Here is a 19,615-nt window from a genome sequence, read left to right as displayed (position 1 = left end):
CTGTGTTGCTGACTGACTTGCCAGCTTTACGGCAGATGGTGAGGGCTAGGGTTTGACTCTAAGGCTCTAGCTCCTTAATACTTTCTGGGCCTGTGGCCCTCCTTTTGCACTCGCTATGGCACCAGGCCTTTTGTCCCCCTGTCACACTACACCAAGTTATTGGGTCTTCTGCCTTCTCAGGCTTGGCCCTTATAGCTCAGGCTACTAGCGAAGACACCCACTGGGACCTGGCTTCAAAGTCCTGCAGCCTGCTCTGGGCTACTGGCCCTATACGGCTACACATACTAGTGCACTGGGCCCTTTTGGCCTTTTATGACTGCGCCCCAATGCACTAATGAGGCCTCCTCTTCCCCTTCAGTCTCAACCACAAACCAGTGGTTTACCAGTCAAACACAAACAGTAAGTCCATGTCCTATAACCACAAAAATATAATTGAGGAGGGCAGTATGCCAGCTCACATTTTTCAATGGCTCTGTGCTTCTTCCTACCATCTGCTATGCTCCTTTTTGTGCGGCTGCTGCAGCTTCTCTGGGAGTCATCGGGAGTTCACCCCTTCTGCCACCAAACTCCTTTGCCAGTTCAGCCCAGGGTTTTTATAGTTCTGGCCTGCCCCCTTCCAGTCACCTGACTAGCCAGCAGACCTCACTTTTAACCCCCTACCCTGCCAGCAGACTGTGCCCAGAAATTTCTGGTCTTAAAGGGACTGGCCTGCTTTCTGGTAACAGGGTTAGGGTTCCATGTTACATGCAAAAGGTGCATTAGGCCGCCCTAATGTGCAGTAGCAAAAGTGAATTAGACTAAGTATACTGTGCATTAGTGTATTAGCACTGTTTTTGACATGATGCTGTAACACGCAGTAGAATAGGCTACTGCACATTAAAGTACAGATGTAGACAGATCCACAGAGGAGTCCATGGAACCTGCTTCTTCCAAACCTCAAGTGAATCCTCTAACAACTAAGCTACTGTTCTTGATGTGGTGAACTGCTTTCTCTCTCCCATTAGAGCTGCTTCACTTGGTATTAAAAAAATCAAATATTTTTTGGAGTAGGGATTTTAACCACTGTCTCCCATAAAACAGGTAATTTACTTACCACTCATGTATAGAGTCAGTCTCCACTTCCCTCTGGGAGGAAACAGACATTCCCTGATGTCTCATTTGCGCGGCCATAACATTTTTTATGGCCACACACATAGTGAGAAATAGACATCCCTACACGTTGTTATGCCACAGCAGAGGAGAATCAGTGGTGCAACAAAAGGTAGTAAAAGACTGTACTGCTTTACTGTGGCAGACATCTCTTAGCTCTGTAGTGAGAAAGTGTGGACAGCCTGAGCTTATCACACTTTCCAGCCAACCTGGGCAGGTGCTCTGAGGGCTTGAAGGCCCCCTCAAGGCTTCAGAGCACCTGCCTGGCTTTCTCTGCTTAAAGAGAGGCACCCCAGGAAATCTCAGGGCACTTCTCCATAAGTAGGGAAGTTGGGGTTTAGACAAGGGTTTGAATGCAAGGCATTTTTCATTAGGTCACAATGGCCTGCTGTAGGTCCATCATGATGACCTGATGAAGAATGCCTTACTTTTGAAACCCTGTTTGTCATTATTCCAACTGTGCAGTTGGTGCAATAAAGGATAGCACCCACAAAACACTTGCCTCTTGCATGATTTCTGGACCAACATGGCTACATTTCATCACTCCAGCTGTGGCTAGAAAAGAAACTTAAGTGACTATAGCATTAAGCAGCAGCTGAGGGCTAGCACTGGGGATCTGAGTAGTGCCTAAATGATGAACTAGGCACCTAGACTAGCATTTTAAGTACCTAAACAATAGAGTTTTAATTACAGAGACCCATGCACAATCTCCAAGGGCAGGCTTCTTAAGTGGGGAAAGCCTACACAGATCCTAGCATGGAAACACAGGAAATGGGGAATCCCTGGTCCCCCATGTTTCCCTGTGAAGAGATTCCTCCCCTGGAATCCATCTGGGTAAGTGAGAAAAGTGGGGTTTTCTCCAGTCACCTACCCCCACCCCCAGGGATCTCAGGAGTGAGCCTGGGTGAGCAGAGAAAGACCTGCTTTCAACTGCTTACCCAAAACCACCACTTGTTCTTGCATCATCAACAGGCAGGACAATGGGTTTCATTCAAAGAAGTGGGTCAGCTGGGCCACAACACATCATGGCATAGCTGATCCACTTTATTCATCAATGTCCATGTTAGCCTCTCTTATCAAACAAAGTGGAACAGCTCAAACGGCAAGAGACTGTATGCGGGCCTAAACTTTTGACCGACTGCTGGAATACCAGACTTTTGTCACCCTCTCTCACTTGCCCAGCATGCCTTGATGGTTTGATTCTCTTGGAGAGGTTGGATGACTCTTCAGGTGAAGATCTGTCTGTCAGGGTCACAGTTCTTCTGGAGGACTCCACCTCCCCTACACCATGCCCCTTTCTGCTCAAGCCTGTGATGGAAAATCCCCGTTGGTCTGGAATGGGGATGCCTATCAGGGTCTGCACTCTGGACTCCTCTGGGTTCTTTGGTCTGTTGCTCGCTGGTTGTTGTTTCTTTTCTTGCTGAATGCCGTCCCTCATGAAACTTAGAAATTCATTTAACTAGTCCTTAGATTAACGTATTTATTATTCCTCAAGCCTTCCTTCCACCTTACTTCAGGCTTTACAAAATTAATTCCCTCTGAGGTGCTGAAGTAAAGGCTGCAATGTCATTCCTAATGACAAATCAATCCCCTCTGTGCTGCTTCTTCCCAGCTGTAATTCAGTCACACTGATAAAGTAAATTACAACATATTCCTTAACCACAGACTCAAATTCACTCAAAATTCATAACTTCTGGTACTGTATCATAATTCAGTTAGGCTGCATAAATAAGTTCCACACTCTTCTTCCTCTTCTCCTTGGGCTTACTGGGCAAATCCCTCCTTTGCCTCCTCCTGCCTCAGTTTGGCACTAAATCCCATCACTGTTATCACAGTCTGACCTTCCTACACTCTAGCAGTCTCCTCCAGCTGTCCTGGGGAATGTCTCCTGCCTTGCCCATTTCTAGAGTGGCCAGAGCGACCCACACTGCCCCATCATCCGCTTTACATATCTTTCCCAGAGGTGGTTCTGATCCTTGTTTAGGGCTTGCCTGGGCCTCAGTGACTCCTATCGGTTTGGCTACCTAGACCTTCCTCCTCCCTGATCTGCACAGCTTCTGGTTCTGCTGTGTTTCTCCCACTCCAGGGGATGCCAAATGCTGACCTCCGTCTGGCATCTTCTTTCAACAGCTCGGTCTCCTTCCAGGCCAATCAGAGCAGGCATGTGTTCCTGTGCCCCTGGGGCCTGCCCGTCTCCCAGGTTCCACCCCAGTCCCTCTTGCCTGGTGCACCAGGGACATCCCACTTTCTTGGACCTGCCCCGGTAAGTCCCTTGCCAACTTCGCCAGTACTGCAGGTCTATAACAGGGGCTTGACTCCAGCCCCTGCTACAGAGACCCAGCTTAAAATACTGTAGAGCAGTAGTTCTCAAACTCTGACAGACTGTGCACCACCAATTTAAAATGATGCAACCTTAAGTACCACCAGCAATTTTTCAGTTCAACCTTAAGTATAACAAGCAAGTTTTTGTCATATAAAGTAATTATAATAATAAATCTGTTAACATGTGTCACTAACAGGTTGTCTGAGTACCACTGGTGGTACCTGTACCATAGATTGGGAACCACTGCTGCCAGAGCACCAGGAGTTCTCGAGGATCCATGCCTTGGGCTGAGCTATGATGCTTGCCAGCTTCTTGAGTACCCTGGGGTGTAACCCATCAGGGCCAGTTGACTTCAAGGTATCCAGCCTCTCACGATGTTCCTTCACAAGGTCAGCATTGATGGAGGGTAAAGAATCTCCCCCATCCAGGCCTTCCCGTCCCATAATGGGCAGGAGCGTCCCTTGGGATTGGTTAAAGACCGACACAAAGTACCCATCTAAGCAAGTTGGCTTTTTCCTGGGCGTTGGTTGTCCATTGTCCCATCTGGTTTAGCAGGGGTGCAATGTTACCCTTGCTTTTCCTCTGGGTCCCCACATATCTAAAAAAGGACTTTTTATTGTCCTTGGTACTTTTAGCTAGTTGGAGGTCCATCACAGCCTCGGCTTTCCTGGTTCATTCCTTGCAGGTCTGGACCAGTGCAGAATATTCCTCCTAGAAGGTGGATCCAGTCCTCCATCCTTTGTAGGCCTTTCTTTTTAGACGCAGGAGGTCCACTAGTTCCCTGCAGAGCCAAGCGGGCTGCTGTTCCCTTTTGCTGCCTTTCCTCCAAGACTGAATAGACTTAGCTTGTGCATCCAGTTTCCCTCCTTTGAGGAGCAACCACTCATCCTGAACTCCCCTCCCCTTTGGGTCATGGTCCTTTAGGGCCTCACTGACAAAGCTCCTGAGTTTGTCAAAGTTAGCTTTCCTGAAGTCGAGGACTTCTGTATTGCTGACTGACTTGCCAGCTTTACAGAGGATGGTGAAGGTGATCAGCTTGTGGTCACAGTCACCCAGCTTCCCATCAATCATTAGGTCACTGATTAGGTCGTCCCCCATTGCCAGTATCAGGTCGAGGAGCGCTTTACCTCTTGTCAGCCCCTAGATGAGTCAGATAGAGCTCTTAAGTCAGAGCTCATCGACACATGAGAGAAAGCTTTGGGACTGTTTGGATTTGGCCGAGCACTCTTCCCACGAGATGTCTGGGTAGTTTAAGTTTCTTATGACAACCATTCACCAGGAGCATGCAGCCTCAGCCAATTCCCTGGCAAAGTCCTGTTCAAGCTCTTGATCCTGGGAGGGAAGTCTGTAGTAGACTCCCACCATTGAGTCCCCTGTGCTGTGTTCCCCATGGATTTTAACCCAGACAGTCTCCAGTCATCCTGGGCGCCAATGTCAGCTTGCAGGGATGCGTAGCTTTCCTTGACATAGAGAGCTACACCCCTACCCCTTTTGGTCACTAGTTCCCTCCTGTACAGGGTATAGCCATCTATACCCGTGGCCCAGTCATGGGTGGAGTCCCACCAGGTCTCTTATCCGTATGACATCATAACAATTTGGGTTAAGCAGGAGGACAAATTCCCTTTTTTATTCCCCAAGCTCCTGGCATTTGTGTATAGGCATGCAAGTGTCCCCTAGGGGGCCCCTGCCTTGCCTACAGATTGTACCAAGGCTCGGGCAGGGGTGGGCTTCCTTTGTGCCTTGGCCTGCTGGCTTTGCAAAGGTTCCTCAGTGGACCAGCAGTGGCAGTAGTCCCCCCATCCCCTGGCAGGCTTAGTTTAAAGCCCAGTGAAGCACGTCAGCCAGCCTGGCTGAGAAGAGCTTCCTTCCCAGAGGAGAGAGGTGGAGGTCCTCCCTTCCCAGCAGCTCAGTGCCTCTCACCAAAGAGCAGACTGTGGTCATGGAAGCCAAAGTCTTCACGATGACACCAGCACTGCAGTCTTTGGTTCACTACCTTAATCCTCCTCTCCCTCCTCAGCCCATAGCCCGAAACTGGGAGGATCGAGGAAAATATCACCTGCGCCCCCAACCTCTTAAGCCCCACTCCCAAATCCCTGTAGCACCTCCTGACCCAGGTGGGATTGCTCTGAGCTGTGTCATTTGTGCCCACATGGATAAGGAACATAGGGTAGTGTTCAGTGGGCCAGAGGAGATCAGGGATCCTCTCCACAATGTCTCAGATACGGGCTCCTGGGAAACAGCAGACTTCCTGGGCTAAGGGGTCAGGGTGGCAGATTGCCCCTCAGTCCCCCTCAGGATGGAGTCTCCCACAACAAGCACTTTGCATTTTGTCTTAGGGAGAGCGGGGGCAGTAGCTACAGTTGAGCCTGTGTTGCCTACAGGAGCTGGCAACTTAGCAGGCTCAGCTGGGGTTGCGAGAGGTTCATACCTGTTGCAAAGTTTCAGTGGGGTGGGGACCTTGGTGCGGTGGGCCTTGGGGCCCTTGATCACCTTGGGCCAACCCCTTGGCTGAACAGAATGGGAGGTCCCCGAGTCCTCCCTTGTGCTGGAAGGTGACCTTGGACTACCCTACACCTCCTGAGGGTGAAGGGCCTGACAGTAGGATTCTATCTCCTGCTCACCATCCCTGATGGCACACAGTCTCTGTGGCCTGGAGCTCCTCTAGCTGGCACGCTGGAGACCCCAAAAGGGAGCAGACCTCACAAGGAACCCAGAGCCTGAAAAAGTGTAAGCCAGCCCGCGCAGCCGAGAGCCAGAGACTCCGTCTGCGTGGAGCCTGCAACCATGGGCTCTGCCTGTTTGCGCAGCCTGTTCGTGAGACTCCAGTTGCGAGGCTCTCTGGGGGGCTAAGCAAAGTAGGAGCCGGGGCAGGATGAGACCCTCCTTGGCTCCACTCAGCCACCTCCTCACAGCTGGCTGGGGTTAACCCCCTCTCACCATGGGCCTCACTTACCTCCGCCTGTGCTGAGGGTCAGCAGGGTGCTCCACGGCTGCTGGGGGTCACTGGGAAGGCTTTAGAGAGTGGGGGCACAGCAGGCTTGCACCTGTGTGTGTCTCACTGCTCCCAGAGCCCGACTAGGTTTCTTTTCCTTTGGCAAGCCCTTTTAAACTGTGCACATGTGCAGTGGGCCTGCTGCCAGAGACGTGCTGCTCCCAGGCTAGGGGGGACCCTACCTGGGATTTAGGGGACCCTGTCTCACCAGAGAGGGACTAGTAGGTACCTTCTCCCCATCACCTACTCTCTCCCTAGGGGGTTGGGTCGAGTAGGAGCTGGGGCGAGGTGAGACCCTCCTCAGCTCCGCTGAGCTGCCTCCTTGCAGCTGTCTGGGGTTAACCCCCTCCCACTGCAGGCCCCGCTTAGCTCCGGCTGTGCTGGGGGTCAGCAGGGTGCTTTGTGGCTGCTGGGGGTTGCTGGGGGGCTTGCACCCACGTGTCTCTCGCCACTCCTGGAGCCTGATGAAGCAGTGGGGTCTGATGCACTTCTCCCTTTCTGCCTCTGTGCTCTTAAGAAGGGAGTTTCCCATTTTATAAGTGTGCTGCTGGTTACTACTGCCCAAGTGCAGCATCCTGCACTTGTCAGTATTGAAACGCATCCTGTTTTTGTTAGCCCACCCCTGCAACCTATCCAGGTCTTGCTGCAGTCTTTCCCTCCATACTAGCGTGCTCACCTCACCCCAAATTTAAACGGAGCTTTTCACCCCATCGTCCAAATTGCTGATCAAGAAATTGAACAGTGCGAGCCCAAGGACTGAGCCCTGGGGAGTCTCCCCAGGTCGAATATGACCCGTCCACCACCACCCTCTGAGTATGACCCTTGAGCCAATCTGCAATCCATCTGACTGTGTAGGTATCAGTGCCACAGTCGCCCAATTTTTTAATGAGGATGGGGTGGGAGACGATGTCAAAGGCCTTGCTGAAGTCCAGAAAGACTACGTCCACGGCGACACCTGCATCCAGTGCTTTTGTGACCTGATCCTAAAAGGCAATCAGGTTAGTCTGACATGACCTGCCCCTAATGATACCGTGTTGGTTGCCCTTGAGCATCATCTCTGAAGCCGGCCCATCACAGATGTGCTCCTTGATAATCTTCTCAAAGAGTTTCCCTAGGATTGAGGTAAGACTGATGGGCCTATAGTTGCCCGGGTCCTCCCTCCTCCCGTTTTTAAAGATGGGGACCATGTTGGCTATCTTCCAATCATCTGGCACCTGGCCCGAGCACCATGAGCGCTCGTAGAGCCATGCCAAGGGCCCTGCAATAACCCCTGCTAGCTCCCTCAACGCTCTGGGGTGGAGAGCATCTGAACCTGCTGATTTGAACATGTCCAGCCCCTCCAGAAGCTCTCTAACCTGGTCCTCCCCAACCTGTGGTCTGGAGGCGTTCCCCTCAGGTCCGTCTTGCATCACAGTGGGGAAGTCCCGGTCCCTGCACAAGAAAACGGAGGTTTAAATAAAATATTAAAATTGGGTGCATTTCTAAAAGGAATGTTCTATTTCAAGCAAGAATTAATTCAGGGAACTCCAATAGAGGTCTGACAAGATGATTATCTTTTCTGGCTTGATAATATACGATGGTATACTTATAGGTTCAGCTTACCCGTTAGTCAAGAAAGCATAGCTGCTTTCCTGCCCTCCAGGCTTATCTGAGTGAAAGGAAAGAAGCTATATGTCTGCGCCTGTCAACAGAAGCAGAAGACAGGGCAGGGTAGCACCTTAGCAACTCAGTGGTTCAGAGGCATGAGGTTTTGTAGATGACAGTCCACTGTAGCTAATGTTTTCTTTTTTCCTGTGTGGAAATATAAAATACCATGGTTTTTGGCTTCTCAGGATGGAGCTTCAAATTATATAAAAAGAATACTTTTGCCTTTTGTCACCTTTTTAATCATTCAGCAAACAGCTTTCATTTCTTCAGCAGAACTCTTTCTGCCTTTTATATTAAGGTCAGCAGGAAAATGCTACCAGCATTGTCAAAACTGAACAAAGAAAGAATGGGTGCCCATAGACCTTTCAAAATCTTCGCATCCTGTGTGAAATCTCCACTTCCCTGCTAAACTCATTGGACCTTTGCTTTTGACATAAATGGAACAGGGTTTCCCATCTACATGCCAACTGGCTATTAGAGGAAGCTATCCTGTTTTGTTTTAATTGTAGTGATGTCCAAAGACCAAAGGTAGCATAGGAGCCCCATTGCACTTGGCATTGCAGCAATATATAGAAAGAGACAACCAGTGCCCCAAATAGTTTACAACTACAATAATCAGGATGATGATAGGCACGGGCTATATATCAGCTCCATGCTGTTGTTTGTGTATTTTCATTTCTCTATTTGATTTGGTTTATTTACCACACAGACCTTGGGTTTATGGAAGAAATTAAGGGATACAGGTAGAAAAGAGGATGGAAGTGAATTAAGAAAGGGGGAGTATATAAAGCAGAGTAAAATTGAAGAAGAGTTAGAAAAAGTTTATTTCATGTAGAGAAGATGTTCACTTCCTAGCCATGTCAGTCAGGTGGGTACCTCAGTGCTCTCCCCTTCCCACTTTCTCATTCTTTTCACTACGAGTTATTATCTTCTTGCTGTATAGGAATACATTCTGCTGAGTGTTACTCTACAGAGCTGCATGAGGCACACCTATATTTTTGTGAGAAATTTAGTCCAGATTTGAATTGCTGTTTTACTATAACTAGAATTCTGATAAAATATAAATGCAGTTTAGGTTTAGCCTTTTATTTCCCCTATTCTGCATCGATAAAAAGGCTAAAACATTTTGAGAAATGATGAAAATGCTGAAACAGAAGCTAGGAGTAGAATATATCTGTGGAGGGCATATGCTGATATGTGAGAAGCAAGGATTTTTGTGGGTGATTTTTCTAGGGTTGCAGCCAGGTGCCCTAGGTACAGGGGCAGCATTGACTTCTGATTGCTGTTGCAACTGTGATTGCCATTGTGACCATATGGCTGCCAGCAGAAGGTGCTTTTTTTTTCGTCTGCTCCCCAAATCAGAGCCTGCAGCAGTTGCCCCATTCACCCTTCCCTAGTTACGCCACTGACTGCAACTGAAGGCTGATATTTCAGCCTTCCTAACAAAGAACTCTAACAGACTTTTGTACTTCTGGAAGAACATCTAATTTTTGTTTTAAAGAAAAGAAAAAATGTAAGAGCTATTTATTGATGAAGCTTTCCACAATAACCTAAAACCTTGACTATTCTTTCTAGGATAACCAAGCAGATGGTTCAGATTGCATGAATTCCCCCCACTGGTCCCAAGGTGGGAGGAAACTATTTCTGCTGTCATCAAACAGGAGCTGAAACTGAGAAGACACTAAAGAAGACATGAGATCAAGAAACCATGACTTGTCTACTACCTGACGAGGACCTGACATGTATTATGTGCCAGGAATAAATCTTTATTGTCTAGTCCAATGTTTAAGTGGGTACACTTTAACACACATTAAAGTATCACTAAAAAATTGTTATTTAGTTAATGTGCTTTAAAATAGACCACCACTATTTTCAAGTGCAGGGACACTGATATAGGAGACGCAGCAGTGCTTTAATTAGAACAGCTCTTGGAGCTGTTCTAATTAAAGCACCACCCCCCCACCCCACTCCCAGAGCATGTGTAAAAGTGCCACATGCTCTTTAGTTAATGTGCATTAAGACAGGCTAATGTGCATTTTTTTTGTCACAATGGAGGTACTAGATTTAATGCACATTAACTGAAGTGTGTTAATATACATGTAGATGAGTTAAATATTCCAAGAAACAAAGCAGTTCAAAGTTCAAAAAAAAGTTATTTCTGTTTTAATTAAGACTTGTCTTTATATATTCTTTTCCTTATTTTTTATTAGTATATATTTCTGGGAACAGCACTTTCCATGGATCCATGAATGTAAGTCAGTATTTTCTTCTAGTTTAGAAAGTAATATAATTTGAAATCTGCTATTATGTATCATGTGTAACTATAACCTCTGTGCTGTCTTTTCTGATCTACTGTGGAAAAGCAGAGCAAATAAAGGGTAGCCACAACAGTAGGCAATAAGAGATTTAAGAAGGAAAGAAAGTAAAATCACTACAAGCACTTGCGTGTGTGTATGTATATATATATATATATATATATATATAAAAAATAAAAAATTAAGCATGCACTGCCTGCATTGGGCAACTTCCCATGACAAGGTTCTAAGACCAGAATGGATCCCTAGGATCCATGGATCCTTGAGGCTTCCTGGGCGTCTTTATGTATCCTCTGGTGTAGGCTGCGGGGGCGGGGGGAGGGCATGCTTTAATTAGAGAGGTTCTTGGGAGCTGCTTTAATTAAATTGCCCACAGCATCTTGTGTATTCAGTGTCCTATGCTTCAAAATGGCAGCCGGGGTGCTTTAACTAAAGTTCGTTCAACAAGTTTTAGAGTGCCCCTGCCACCATTTTGAAGCATGGCAATGCTGAATACACAAGACACTGAGGCTGCCGGAGTATACTAATTAGCACACTCCAGAAAACTCAATCAAGTCTACTCCATCACATGCTAATTAGTTTGTATTGGAGCAGGCATCAGGCACGTGTATAGATGCCGCTTGATACCAAAGTTTGATGAGCTAGTAAACGCATGGAATACCCCTGGCTGAGGTTTTAGACTGAACAGAAGCTGCCTTTTCCTTGTATTTTCTTAATACGAGCTTAATGCAAAGTAGTTCTTTCTAGTTTCAGTCTCAGATTTAATCTTCATTGCCTCCTATATTAATTTGGAAATTTGATCATTTGAATCCATCAAACTATTGTTTCAGATCATAACTGTACTTTGACTATTGAATCATTCCATCTTCAATGAAATTGTAATACCTTACTTCACTACGTGCTTACTTAAGTGTCTGGTTGCCTATTTACTCTTATTAAAACCCAGAACTAGTTTCTTCTGTCAAGTTGCAATGAGTCACAAACATAAGGTTACCTCAGAGTAAGAAGTTTGCAAACTTGGCTGTGGTTCCAATGTATACCAGAGGGTTACATCCAGCAAAGAAGGTAAACACCTGCAAGTTGGGCACTGCAACACCTAACCTTTAGGTATCTGATATCCAAGTTCCATATACAGTAAGCGTGTCAAACTCATCTGGCCCTGCCAGCTGGATGAGGGGCATAGGGCTGGTCTGTGGGCCAGATTCAGCCCAGAAACTGACCTACATAGCAGGTCCAATCCACAGGGCTGATCCAGTGCAGGCACCACATGCAGCCTGTGCTTTAGACCATCCACATACATTGCTCAGAGCACGCATACTGGCTGTAGGCCAGGGGTGGGCCACATACAACCCACGGGCTAGATCCAGCCTGCCAGGGGATTTTATCCAGCCTACGGCAGGTCCCTTAACCCCACCCAGCCAAGGCATCAGGAGCAGCCTGAACCATGGCATGTGCAGGCATTCTTCCCACCCCAGGTGCAGTTGGACTCCACTTCCTTACAGCCCTGGAGGTGGCAGCAACTTCTTCTAGTGGCTGCTGCTAGTGTCAAAACTGCTGCTGGACCTGCTCCCACTGCTCTGCACCCACAATCAGGTGTGCTGGATGGAGTAGGCAGGCAGGATCTCCTGTGACCCACATGGACAGGGTGGTCAGATGGGGCCACAGGAAGACAGGGAATGATATCTAGGAGCAGGACAGGTGGGCAGTGCCAGAGCCAGTGTCTTGGGGCAATGATAGCATAGGGCCAGGGTCCAGAGCAGATGATAGGAGCCGGTTCCATGGGCAGGGGCTTGCCAGGAGTGGATCATGGCATGCCTTGGGCCCTTGCCCCAGCCCCACACTGTCATTGGTCCAGGATCCCAGCCCTGGCCTTGGTCCTGGCCACCTGTCTCACTCCCAGACACCCCTCCTTGCCCACCTGTGGCCCCATCCTCTCTGCCCAGCCAAGTACACTCTGCCCACAGGGGTCCCAGGCTGGTGTTCATAGAGACCCTGGGGCCAGGATCAGATCAGAGGCACTTAAGGAGTTTTGGTGAGCTGTTACAGGCAAGAGGTGGGCAGGGGAAGGGTGCTGACCTGGCCTGTAGCAGCTCACCAAAACTCCTTAAGTGACCTGCAGCCCAAATGATTGTCCAGCCTTGTTCTAGCCCCATGGGTTGGATGTAGCACGTCCCAGCCCCACACACAGCACATAACATTTGGGGCCAGTCCAGAGTACACCCTACATACAGTATACAGGGCCAGCCTGGGATATGTGCTGCACCAAACTGACCCTCCATGCTGGATCCAGCATAAGCAGATAGTCTGTGAACCTGATCCAGACCATCCCCAGATAGTGCGCAGGGCCAGTCTAGTGCAGGCATCACTGACCCTGTGCCATGAGCTTCATGCGTCAGACCAGCAGGGCCAGGGCCACTGTATGTTGCTTGCAGCACCCACAGCCAGCCTACAGACTAGGTGATAGGGCTCTATGGGCATACCTAGCCTGTGGGCTATATCTTTGTTACCCCTGACAAATGCATGTGGAAAGAGGCTTTCAGTGGTAATCCAGCAAAATCTGAGTGTTAAATGGAGGCTTTCCTAGAACAAGCTAATAGAAGTCTCTCTCAAACCAAACCCTTTCCTGAGCAGCAGTGTTTGGACTCAAAGCTTCAGTGAGCCACTTTCACCCACTCAGAATTCAGAGCTCAGACTCTTCTCTTAAAAGCTGGCATCTTCATCCATGCTTTTGAAAAATAAAGGTCTCTGGTGAGAAACACCTTTTAAATTGTTGCTGAGTGATTACTGATCCAAAAAGTGGAAGGTCCAGTTTCAATGCCCTCAGTCACAAATCCCTTCCCTGTGGGTGGTGACAGACGTAGATTTAAGTCCATTCCTCAGGCTGCAACAAGAATGCTGTATCTAGTTTCCCACTTTTAAATGAGTGCTATGACCACAAGACCATAGTATCAAAGGTGAATGTCTGTCAGGTCAGGCACCACATTTCTGCATCCAATTTGTACATCACACCGGTGCTGAAACAATCCAGTTTAGACTATGATGGGACGATGAAGAACCCTAAAAGCCAAGGGACCTGTAGTCAAGCAGGATTCTACAGCAGCTTTGCTTCTCTAATGTTGAGGGCAACTGAGCAAGGTTTTCTTAAGATCAAAACTTTGAAGATGGGCATCTCAATTTTGTTTAGGGCCTGTTTTAGATTTCTCAGTCTTTTAGCAGAACAAGCCATAAGTCATCCAGAGTGTAGCATATCTGCAGTATCATACATAGGGTATTAAGTATATTCTCTATAGTGCTGCACAGATATATCTGACATAACAAAATAGCGATGGATGAAGTTGGCAAGGCAGAAACAGAGCATCAGGTTGTTAATGAAAAAGTTGCCTGGGGTAGTTATTCCAATGGTTTACAACAGGGGTGCTCAGCTAGCCCTCAGAGATGTCATCTACCCTGCAGGGCTCCACCCAGGTGCCAAAAGCTACCCCTGTGGGCTGGATAGTGTGGCCCTGCCTGCTAGATCAGGCATCCAAGGTAGCCTGGGGACCATTTTTGGCTCAGGCCATACCCGTCCCTCTCCTTCCAGCACCCATACAGAAAACTTGTTAGTTTATTTTTGTATTTCAAGCTAAAATACGCAGCAGTGACAAGTACATCTTCTTTTAACAATCTAGTTTTGCTTTTAAATAGAGTTTAAACATGAAATAACCTGATAAAGTGTTTGTATTGCTCTTATAAAGAGAAATTAAGTGTGTCCTTTTGAATCTATACCTACATTAGCAATATTTCCCAGCAACAACATACCACGTTGACACCTTGAGATGCCTCAAGAACAGGTACGCAGAGACCCCTGTAAATTGGAAGTATTACTTCTGTATTTCAGTTTCTTTTCTACCCCATCCCCAACTACCCATATCTATGAATATTAGATGCAAAGCCTTTTCTTCAAAATACGGAAAGCTCCCAGCAACTTTTCTCCTTTGTTTGTTAAGGTCTTTCCTTTTAGCTAGCCATCCATGGTTAAGCCTGGACCTCTTGCAAAGCTCTGCCCAAAACTGCTTATTTTTTGTTTAGCTGTTTTGCAAGGTTGCTGGCTGGTGCCAGATTTCAAGCCCTAAGCCAAAACAACCTGGCTCGTCTGGCACAGGCTGGGTAGCTTATGCAGTACATAAGTGTCAGGGGGCTTTATCCATGCCCATGCCGAGGCCAGGTACCTGGGAGCTGTGCCTGCACTGCTTCTCCCAGCCCCCTGCTCTGGCTGTGGTGCAAGCAGGTTCTAGCCAATAGATGCCCACACCAGGGCCATTCAACTAGAAGCTGCGTCCACACTTCTGCCACTTCTCCCTGCATCTGCCCTCCCCTCCCCCACTACTAAGCATCCGGCTTCCAGCTGTTAGTATGTCCACACTGCAACCTTGGGGATGGAAAAGTGGGGATAATGAAATAGGAAGGAAAAAAAGAGAAGCACCAGTGTGAGCATAGCTTTCAGTTTCCCAGCACAGCTTCTTGCTGCTCAGGCTCGAGGCAGAGGCACAGGCAAAGCCCTCTGGCTCCATGGACCAGATCCAGCTCACAGGCTGTTACAGACCTGTGATTTAAAAAAGGTGACAAGGACAGCACTCCCTGCTCTGAACAGAGATTTGTATTGTAGACCTATACTTTCTGTGCATGGCCTTGGTAAAAATTATACAAGCAGATACTTAAATTTAAGAACAAAGTTAAGACTTGAGTGAAAATCCTAGATGTGAAGAAACTGAAATCCCCTTTTGTTACTCACATTTGTTGGCCATCTCCAATGACAGCACAGGGCAAGTGTTCGGGATCATTTCATGGAAGCGTTATAAACTTTGAAGTGTTAAATACTTTGAAAGAGAGTTTATGGAACAGGTCAATAGATTTAATTGGACAAGTAACACATGCTCTGGGCACCCTACTTGATCTCTCTTGCACAATACAAACTACAAGCCACATATACCCAAGGTACATTTAGCTAATGCTGCCTATTTGACTATTGATATTAGGATGACTGCAAGTCTGCTTACCTCCTGATAGAATCCTGTTTATACCAACATTGTTATGATGAGCTGAAGTGACTCATAAGAATTTCCATCTTTACAAAACTCCATGTGGGAGTCAAATCAGGAATTACATACTATAAAACAGAGCCGTGATAGACCATACTACCCCAGTGGGGAGCTAGCCTTTTTGGCAGGGAAACCACACGTTATGCCTTGCATGCTCTCAGAGGGCCACTCCAATTCCCTTCCCAATCAGCCACATCACCCACAGAGGCTGTCCATGGCACTTGTGCTGCAGATAGCCACTTTACTCTACTCTATTCTGATAAACTTTGTATTAGGTAGTACCAGTAGTGTTCCATTATGTTAAAATTTCAAGAAAAACAAAAATGAAGAGTCCTCTTCATATAAATGGTTTACAATACTAGTAAAACAAGAGTATTCGTTTAGCAAGGCAAAACTACAGGTTGCATTTTTTGTTATGGAATACTACCTGAAATTCATCATAATATATTGAATGGCTCCTGAGAAAAGAAAATTGTTTCAGATTCAGAGGTTAGGAAGACAGCATTAAGTTTGCCTTAGAATAAGAAAAAAAAGACACAATACTAAAATACTCAAGGACACATAGGCATTCAGAAGCTCTACAGGCTTTTTAAACTGCAATAAACTTCGTAGATGTCAAAATATAGCAATATAAAATGAAATAAGTGATTAGACAAGCTTAGATTTAAAGTAAGGTTTTGTAGTTACAGAAGAAAGGCCTTAGAGCTAAAGAAGCGAGTGTAAGCAGCCATGTTATACTCAGAGTTGTAAGCTTGTAGGCAAATGTATATTTAAACTTCTGAAGAGGTAATACAGCTTTAAAGGCATGTGATAACCAAAGCTACTAGAAGTGCAAAGTTGCCTGCAAAGCACCCAGTGGTCCCATTACAGTTGAAATAAAGAGCTAGATGGCTTCTTTCCACATTCTCTAGAAAACTGGGAATAGGTTCCCAGCCAAATTGCTTTTTCTGCATCATCTGAACTGCTGCCACCTCTCACTCAATGATTTATAATGACTATTGACACGTTAGCAAGAAAAAAAATGAGGCATTGCAAGCTCTCCTTGCAATTAAAAACACAATTGAAAAAAAACACTCAACTGTTTGGGATAGTACAAAGTGTTTGTGCAATTAAAGCAGATGAGTGGTTTGAAAGTGGTTTCCCAAAGGAAATGCATGAGAGTGATTCAGCCAGAAAAGCTAGTACGGGAAGCACAATACATGGCTAGGCATTTACTAATCACAGAATAAAATTTAGTTTATTACCAAGACAGAATTTTTAAAAAGCAACATTGCTAAAAGTTAGTACAATTTAAATTTGTAATAACAGTTTCCCTGAATACAGATTTATTTAGAGAAGTGAAATTAAAATAGCTTATTTTCAGCTACCTTCACTTCTAGTGATTCCATCCAGCTTCAGAATGAAACTGATCTTTACTATAGTGATAAAACATGAGTAAGTAGTTTAAAAAAAAAAAAAAAAAAATTTACAGAAAACCATCAATTTTGAGGAAGAGAAAAACAGAATGATAGCAAGCAGTAGTTGATAAGCAAGTACCAGGTGTTTCAGTTCATCTTTATTTAGTTAAAAAAAAAAAAAAAAAAAAAAAAAAAAATGTATATACAATACATTCACAAGAACCTTTACAACGGAAAGCAGAGAGCAAAATTATCACGTTCCTGTTCTTTCATGGCTTTAAAAGGGGTTTTAAGTTTACCTTCCGGTGAGATTTTCAGGAAATCTGCTCATTTGGCTTACACAGTAAGCTATTCTTGTGCATTGTGTTCTGGATAAGGATGCATTTTAAAACATTACACAAGGTTATGTTACATTTTTCTCTTTACACAACGCCAATAAGTAATATGTGCTTTTATAAATACAAATTAATACTATATGTTCTATGTACAGGTGGTGGTTGGTTCCGTTAGCCAGCCATCCACAAGATAAATGGAATAAAGATAGTGGGCAGGGTGGTAGATGGTGCCAGACCTAGGCACATGATAGATGCCAGTCCCAGGAGCACCGAAACAAGAATGCTCCTCTGGTCCCGAATGATCATCTTCAATGTTTCACAGAGCTGCAGAAGGCAAAGAGTTCAACAGGGTTAAAGTACAGAAGAGCACTAGGGAAGAAATCAGTGTACTGGATTCTCTGGACAGGGGCAGTTTCCAGGGGCAAAGAGCTGAGGGGTACAGTATCATCCCTTCCAATCCTTATTTTCCATCTCAGGAGGTCATCTAGTCCAGCTCCCTGCTCAAAGCAGGGCCATCCCCAACAAGATCATCCCAGACAAGGCTTTGTCTACCTGGATCTTAAAAGCCTCCAAGGATAGAGATTCTACCACCTTGCTAGCCTTTCCCAAACAGAGGCCAGAGTGAAAAAACAGATAAGGGCTTCAGTCAGCTACAGCTGTGCAGGTCTTTAGGAGCTTGACTACTACCTTGCCAGGGCTGCAGCATCAGGATCCCAAAAGGAAAAAGTTTAGCTTCCTTGCCAATGGGGGCTCTACCAGCTTCCTCAAACCCTGGGCACCTACTTTACTTATCAACAGGCCCTGCCAACAGAGGACATGTTCACCTGGAGCCTACTGGCAGGACCCCCCGCCAAAAAAAACAAAACCAAAATCCTGGAGTCCTGCAGGCCTTTCTCCTTCAGCTCACAGCTTTCAGCCTCCAGACTATGCTTTCAGGGCCCATGTCTGTGTAGAGCTGGTGACTAGAGAGGTGACCAGAGTAGGACTGCCAACTCTTTGAATCTAATCTGGGAGTTTTCATCATGTGATGCAATGAGTCCAGAGATCCTGATTTTCTCTGGTTTAAAAAAAAATCCCCAATTTATCATTAAAAAAGGTTACCCCAAATCCACATTTTTTGCGAATAGATAAATAAGAGCATTTCATATCTCTCTCCCCCCCCCATTTAATTTGGGGTTACCTTTAAAGTGAAGAGGGTTGTTGTTTTTTTTAATTAGGAAAAGCCAGGATCCCTGGAATGACATTAATGACTTTACATCAGAAAGGCAAACGCACATAACTATTGGATTTTTAAAATCCACCGGCCTACTATACACGCTAGATTCAATGTTTAATATTTATTTTAACAAACACCCTTAGCATTTACAACCCTCCTCCCCCAACTCTCAGCAGTCTCCTGGAGATGGATTTCCAATTCCTGGAGACTCCAGGGCCATCCCGGATGGTCGGCAAGCCTCCTAGAGAGGTGCTACAGCCAGGCTGGGACCTGAAAGGGCTTGGAGAGGCCTCCTGGCAGGCAAGGGCACGGGGCAGAGCCCGGTGCTGCCAGCCCTGGCTGGGCCGCCCGAGGGGAGAGGAAGAAAAGCAGCTTCCCCGCTACTACCTTGTCGGTCTGCAGGCTGGCGGCCGCGCCGTAGCGGCAGTGGGTGACGAAGTGCTCGCAGTTGTTCCAGAGCAGGCTGTAGGGCCAGGCGCCCAGCAGCCGCTCCGCCCGGCCCGCCACCTCCTCGGCGCCCAGCGCCGGGCTCTTGAGCAGCGCGTCCAGGCTGTTGACGTGGATGCTGGCGCCGTAGGCGAAGTCCCGCACCGTGTCCACACGGATGCTGGCCACCTTGGCCAGGACGCCCAGCAGCAGGCGCGCGTTGGTGACGGCCCGGCCCACGTGCCGCGGGTCTGCGGTGAGGGCGGGCAGGATGTCCGGCATCAGGTGCGCCACGCGGTTGTCGCCCAGGTAGATGCCGTAGTGCGTGAAGAGGGTGCGAGGCACCTCCAGCAGGTCGCCCCGCCGCAGGGCCTCGGGCCGCGCCTCGCCACCCTCCGCGCCCGCCTGCCACAGCTTGAGGTTGGCCAGGAGCAGCAGCTTGTCGAGCAGCAGCGAGGCAAGCGAACCATCCATGCTGCGCCTGCCGCGGCCGCCACTGCGGGCGACCACGCCGGCCTCCCGCCTTTTATGCCCCCCGGCGGGGGCGGGGCCGGGCCCGGCAGCCCCCATTGGGCGAGGAGCAGCGGGGCGGGGTCGCGTCGCAAAGGAGAGGGGTGCCCGGCGCTGGGGGGCGGGGGAGCCCGGGGGACCCCGTGGGGCACCTGCGGGATGCGACGGGCCTCGGGATGCGCTTGGTGACATTTCGGAAGCGAAACAGCGCCGCGTCCAGGCTGGGC

General features: G+C 47.5%; 1 protein-coding gene across 1 annotated transcript; it reads right to left on the bottom strand.

Moving 5' to 3' along the window:
* Positions 1–17,100: 17,100 nt before the first annotated feature.
* Positions 17,101–19,400, bottom strand: LRAT (lecithin retinol acyltransferase (phosphatidylcholine--retinol O-acyltransferase)). Its single transcript, XM_019534506.1, has 2 exons — positions 18,840–19,400; positions 17,101–17,560 (listed from the first exon to the last, which is right to left on the bottom strand). The coding sequence occupies exons 1-2, from the start codon at positions 19,350–19,352 to the stop codon at positions 17,408–17,410; spliced, it is 666 nt and encodes a 221-aa protein (XP_019390051.1). The 5' UTR covers positions 19,353–19,400; the 3' UTR covers positions 17,101–17,407.
* Between the last annotated feature and the right edge of the window lie 215 nt (positions 19,401–19,615).

Source organism: Crocodylus porosus, unplaced genomic scaffold (genome assembly GCF_001723895.1).
Source record: "Crocodylus porosus isolate Cpor-Errol unplaced genomic scaffold, CroPor_comp1, whole genome shotgun sequence".
In the NCBI taxonomy this organism is placed as follows: domain Eukaryota; kingdom Metazoa; phylum Chordata; order Crocodylia; family Crocodylidae; genus Crocodylus; species Crocodylus porosus.
This window is presented reverse-complemented; position numbering and strand designations above follow the sequence as displayed.

Excerpts from the sequence above, each read along its gene's own strand:
- LRAT (XM_019534506.1), bottom strand. The coding sequence starts at position 19,352 with ATGGATGGTTCGCTTGCCTCGCTGCTGCTCGACAAGCTGCTGCTCCTG. Across the intron at positions 17,561-18,839 it reads CCAGCCTGCAGACCGACAAG|CTCTGTGAAACATTGAAGAT; the intron begins GTAGTAGCGGGG and ends TGCCTTCTGCAG.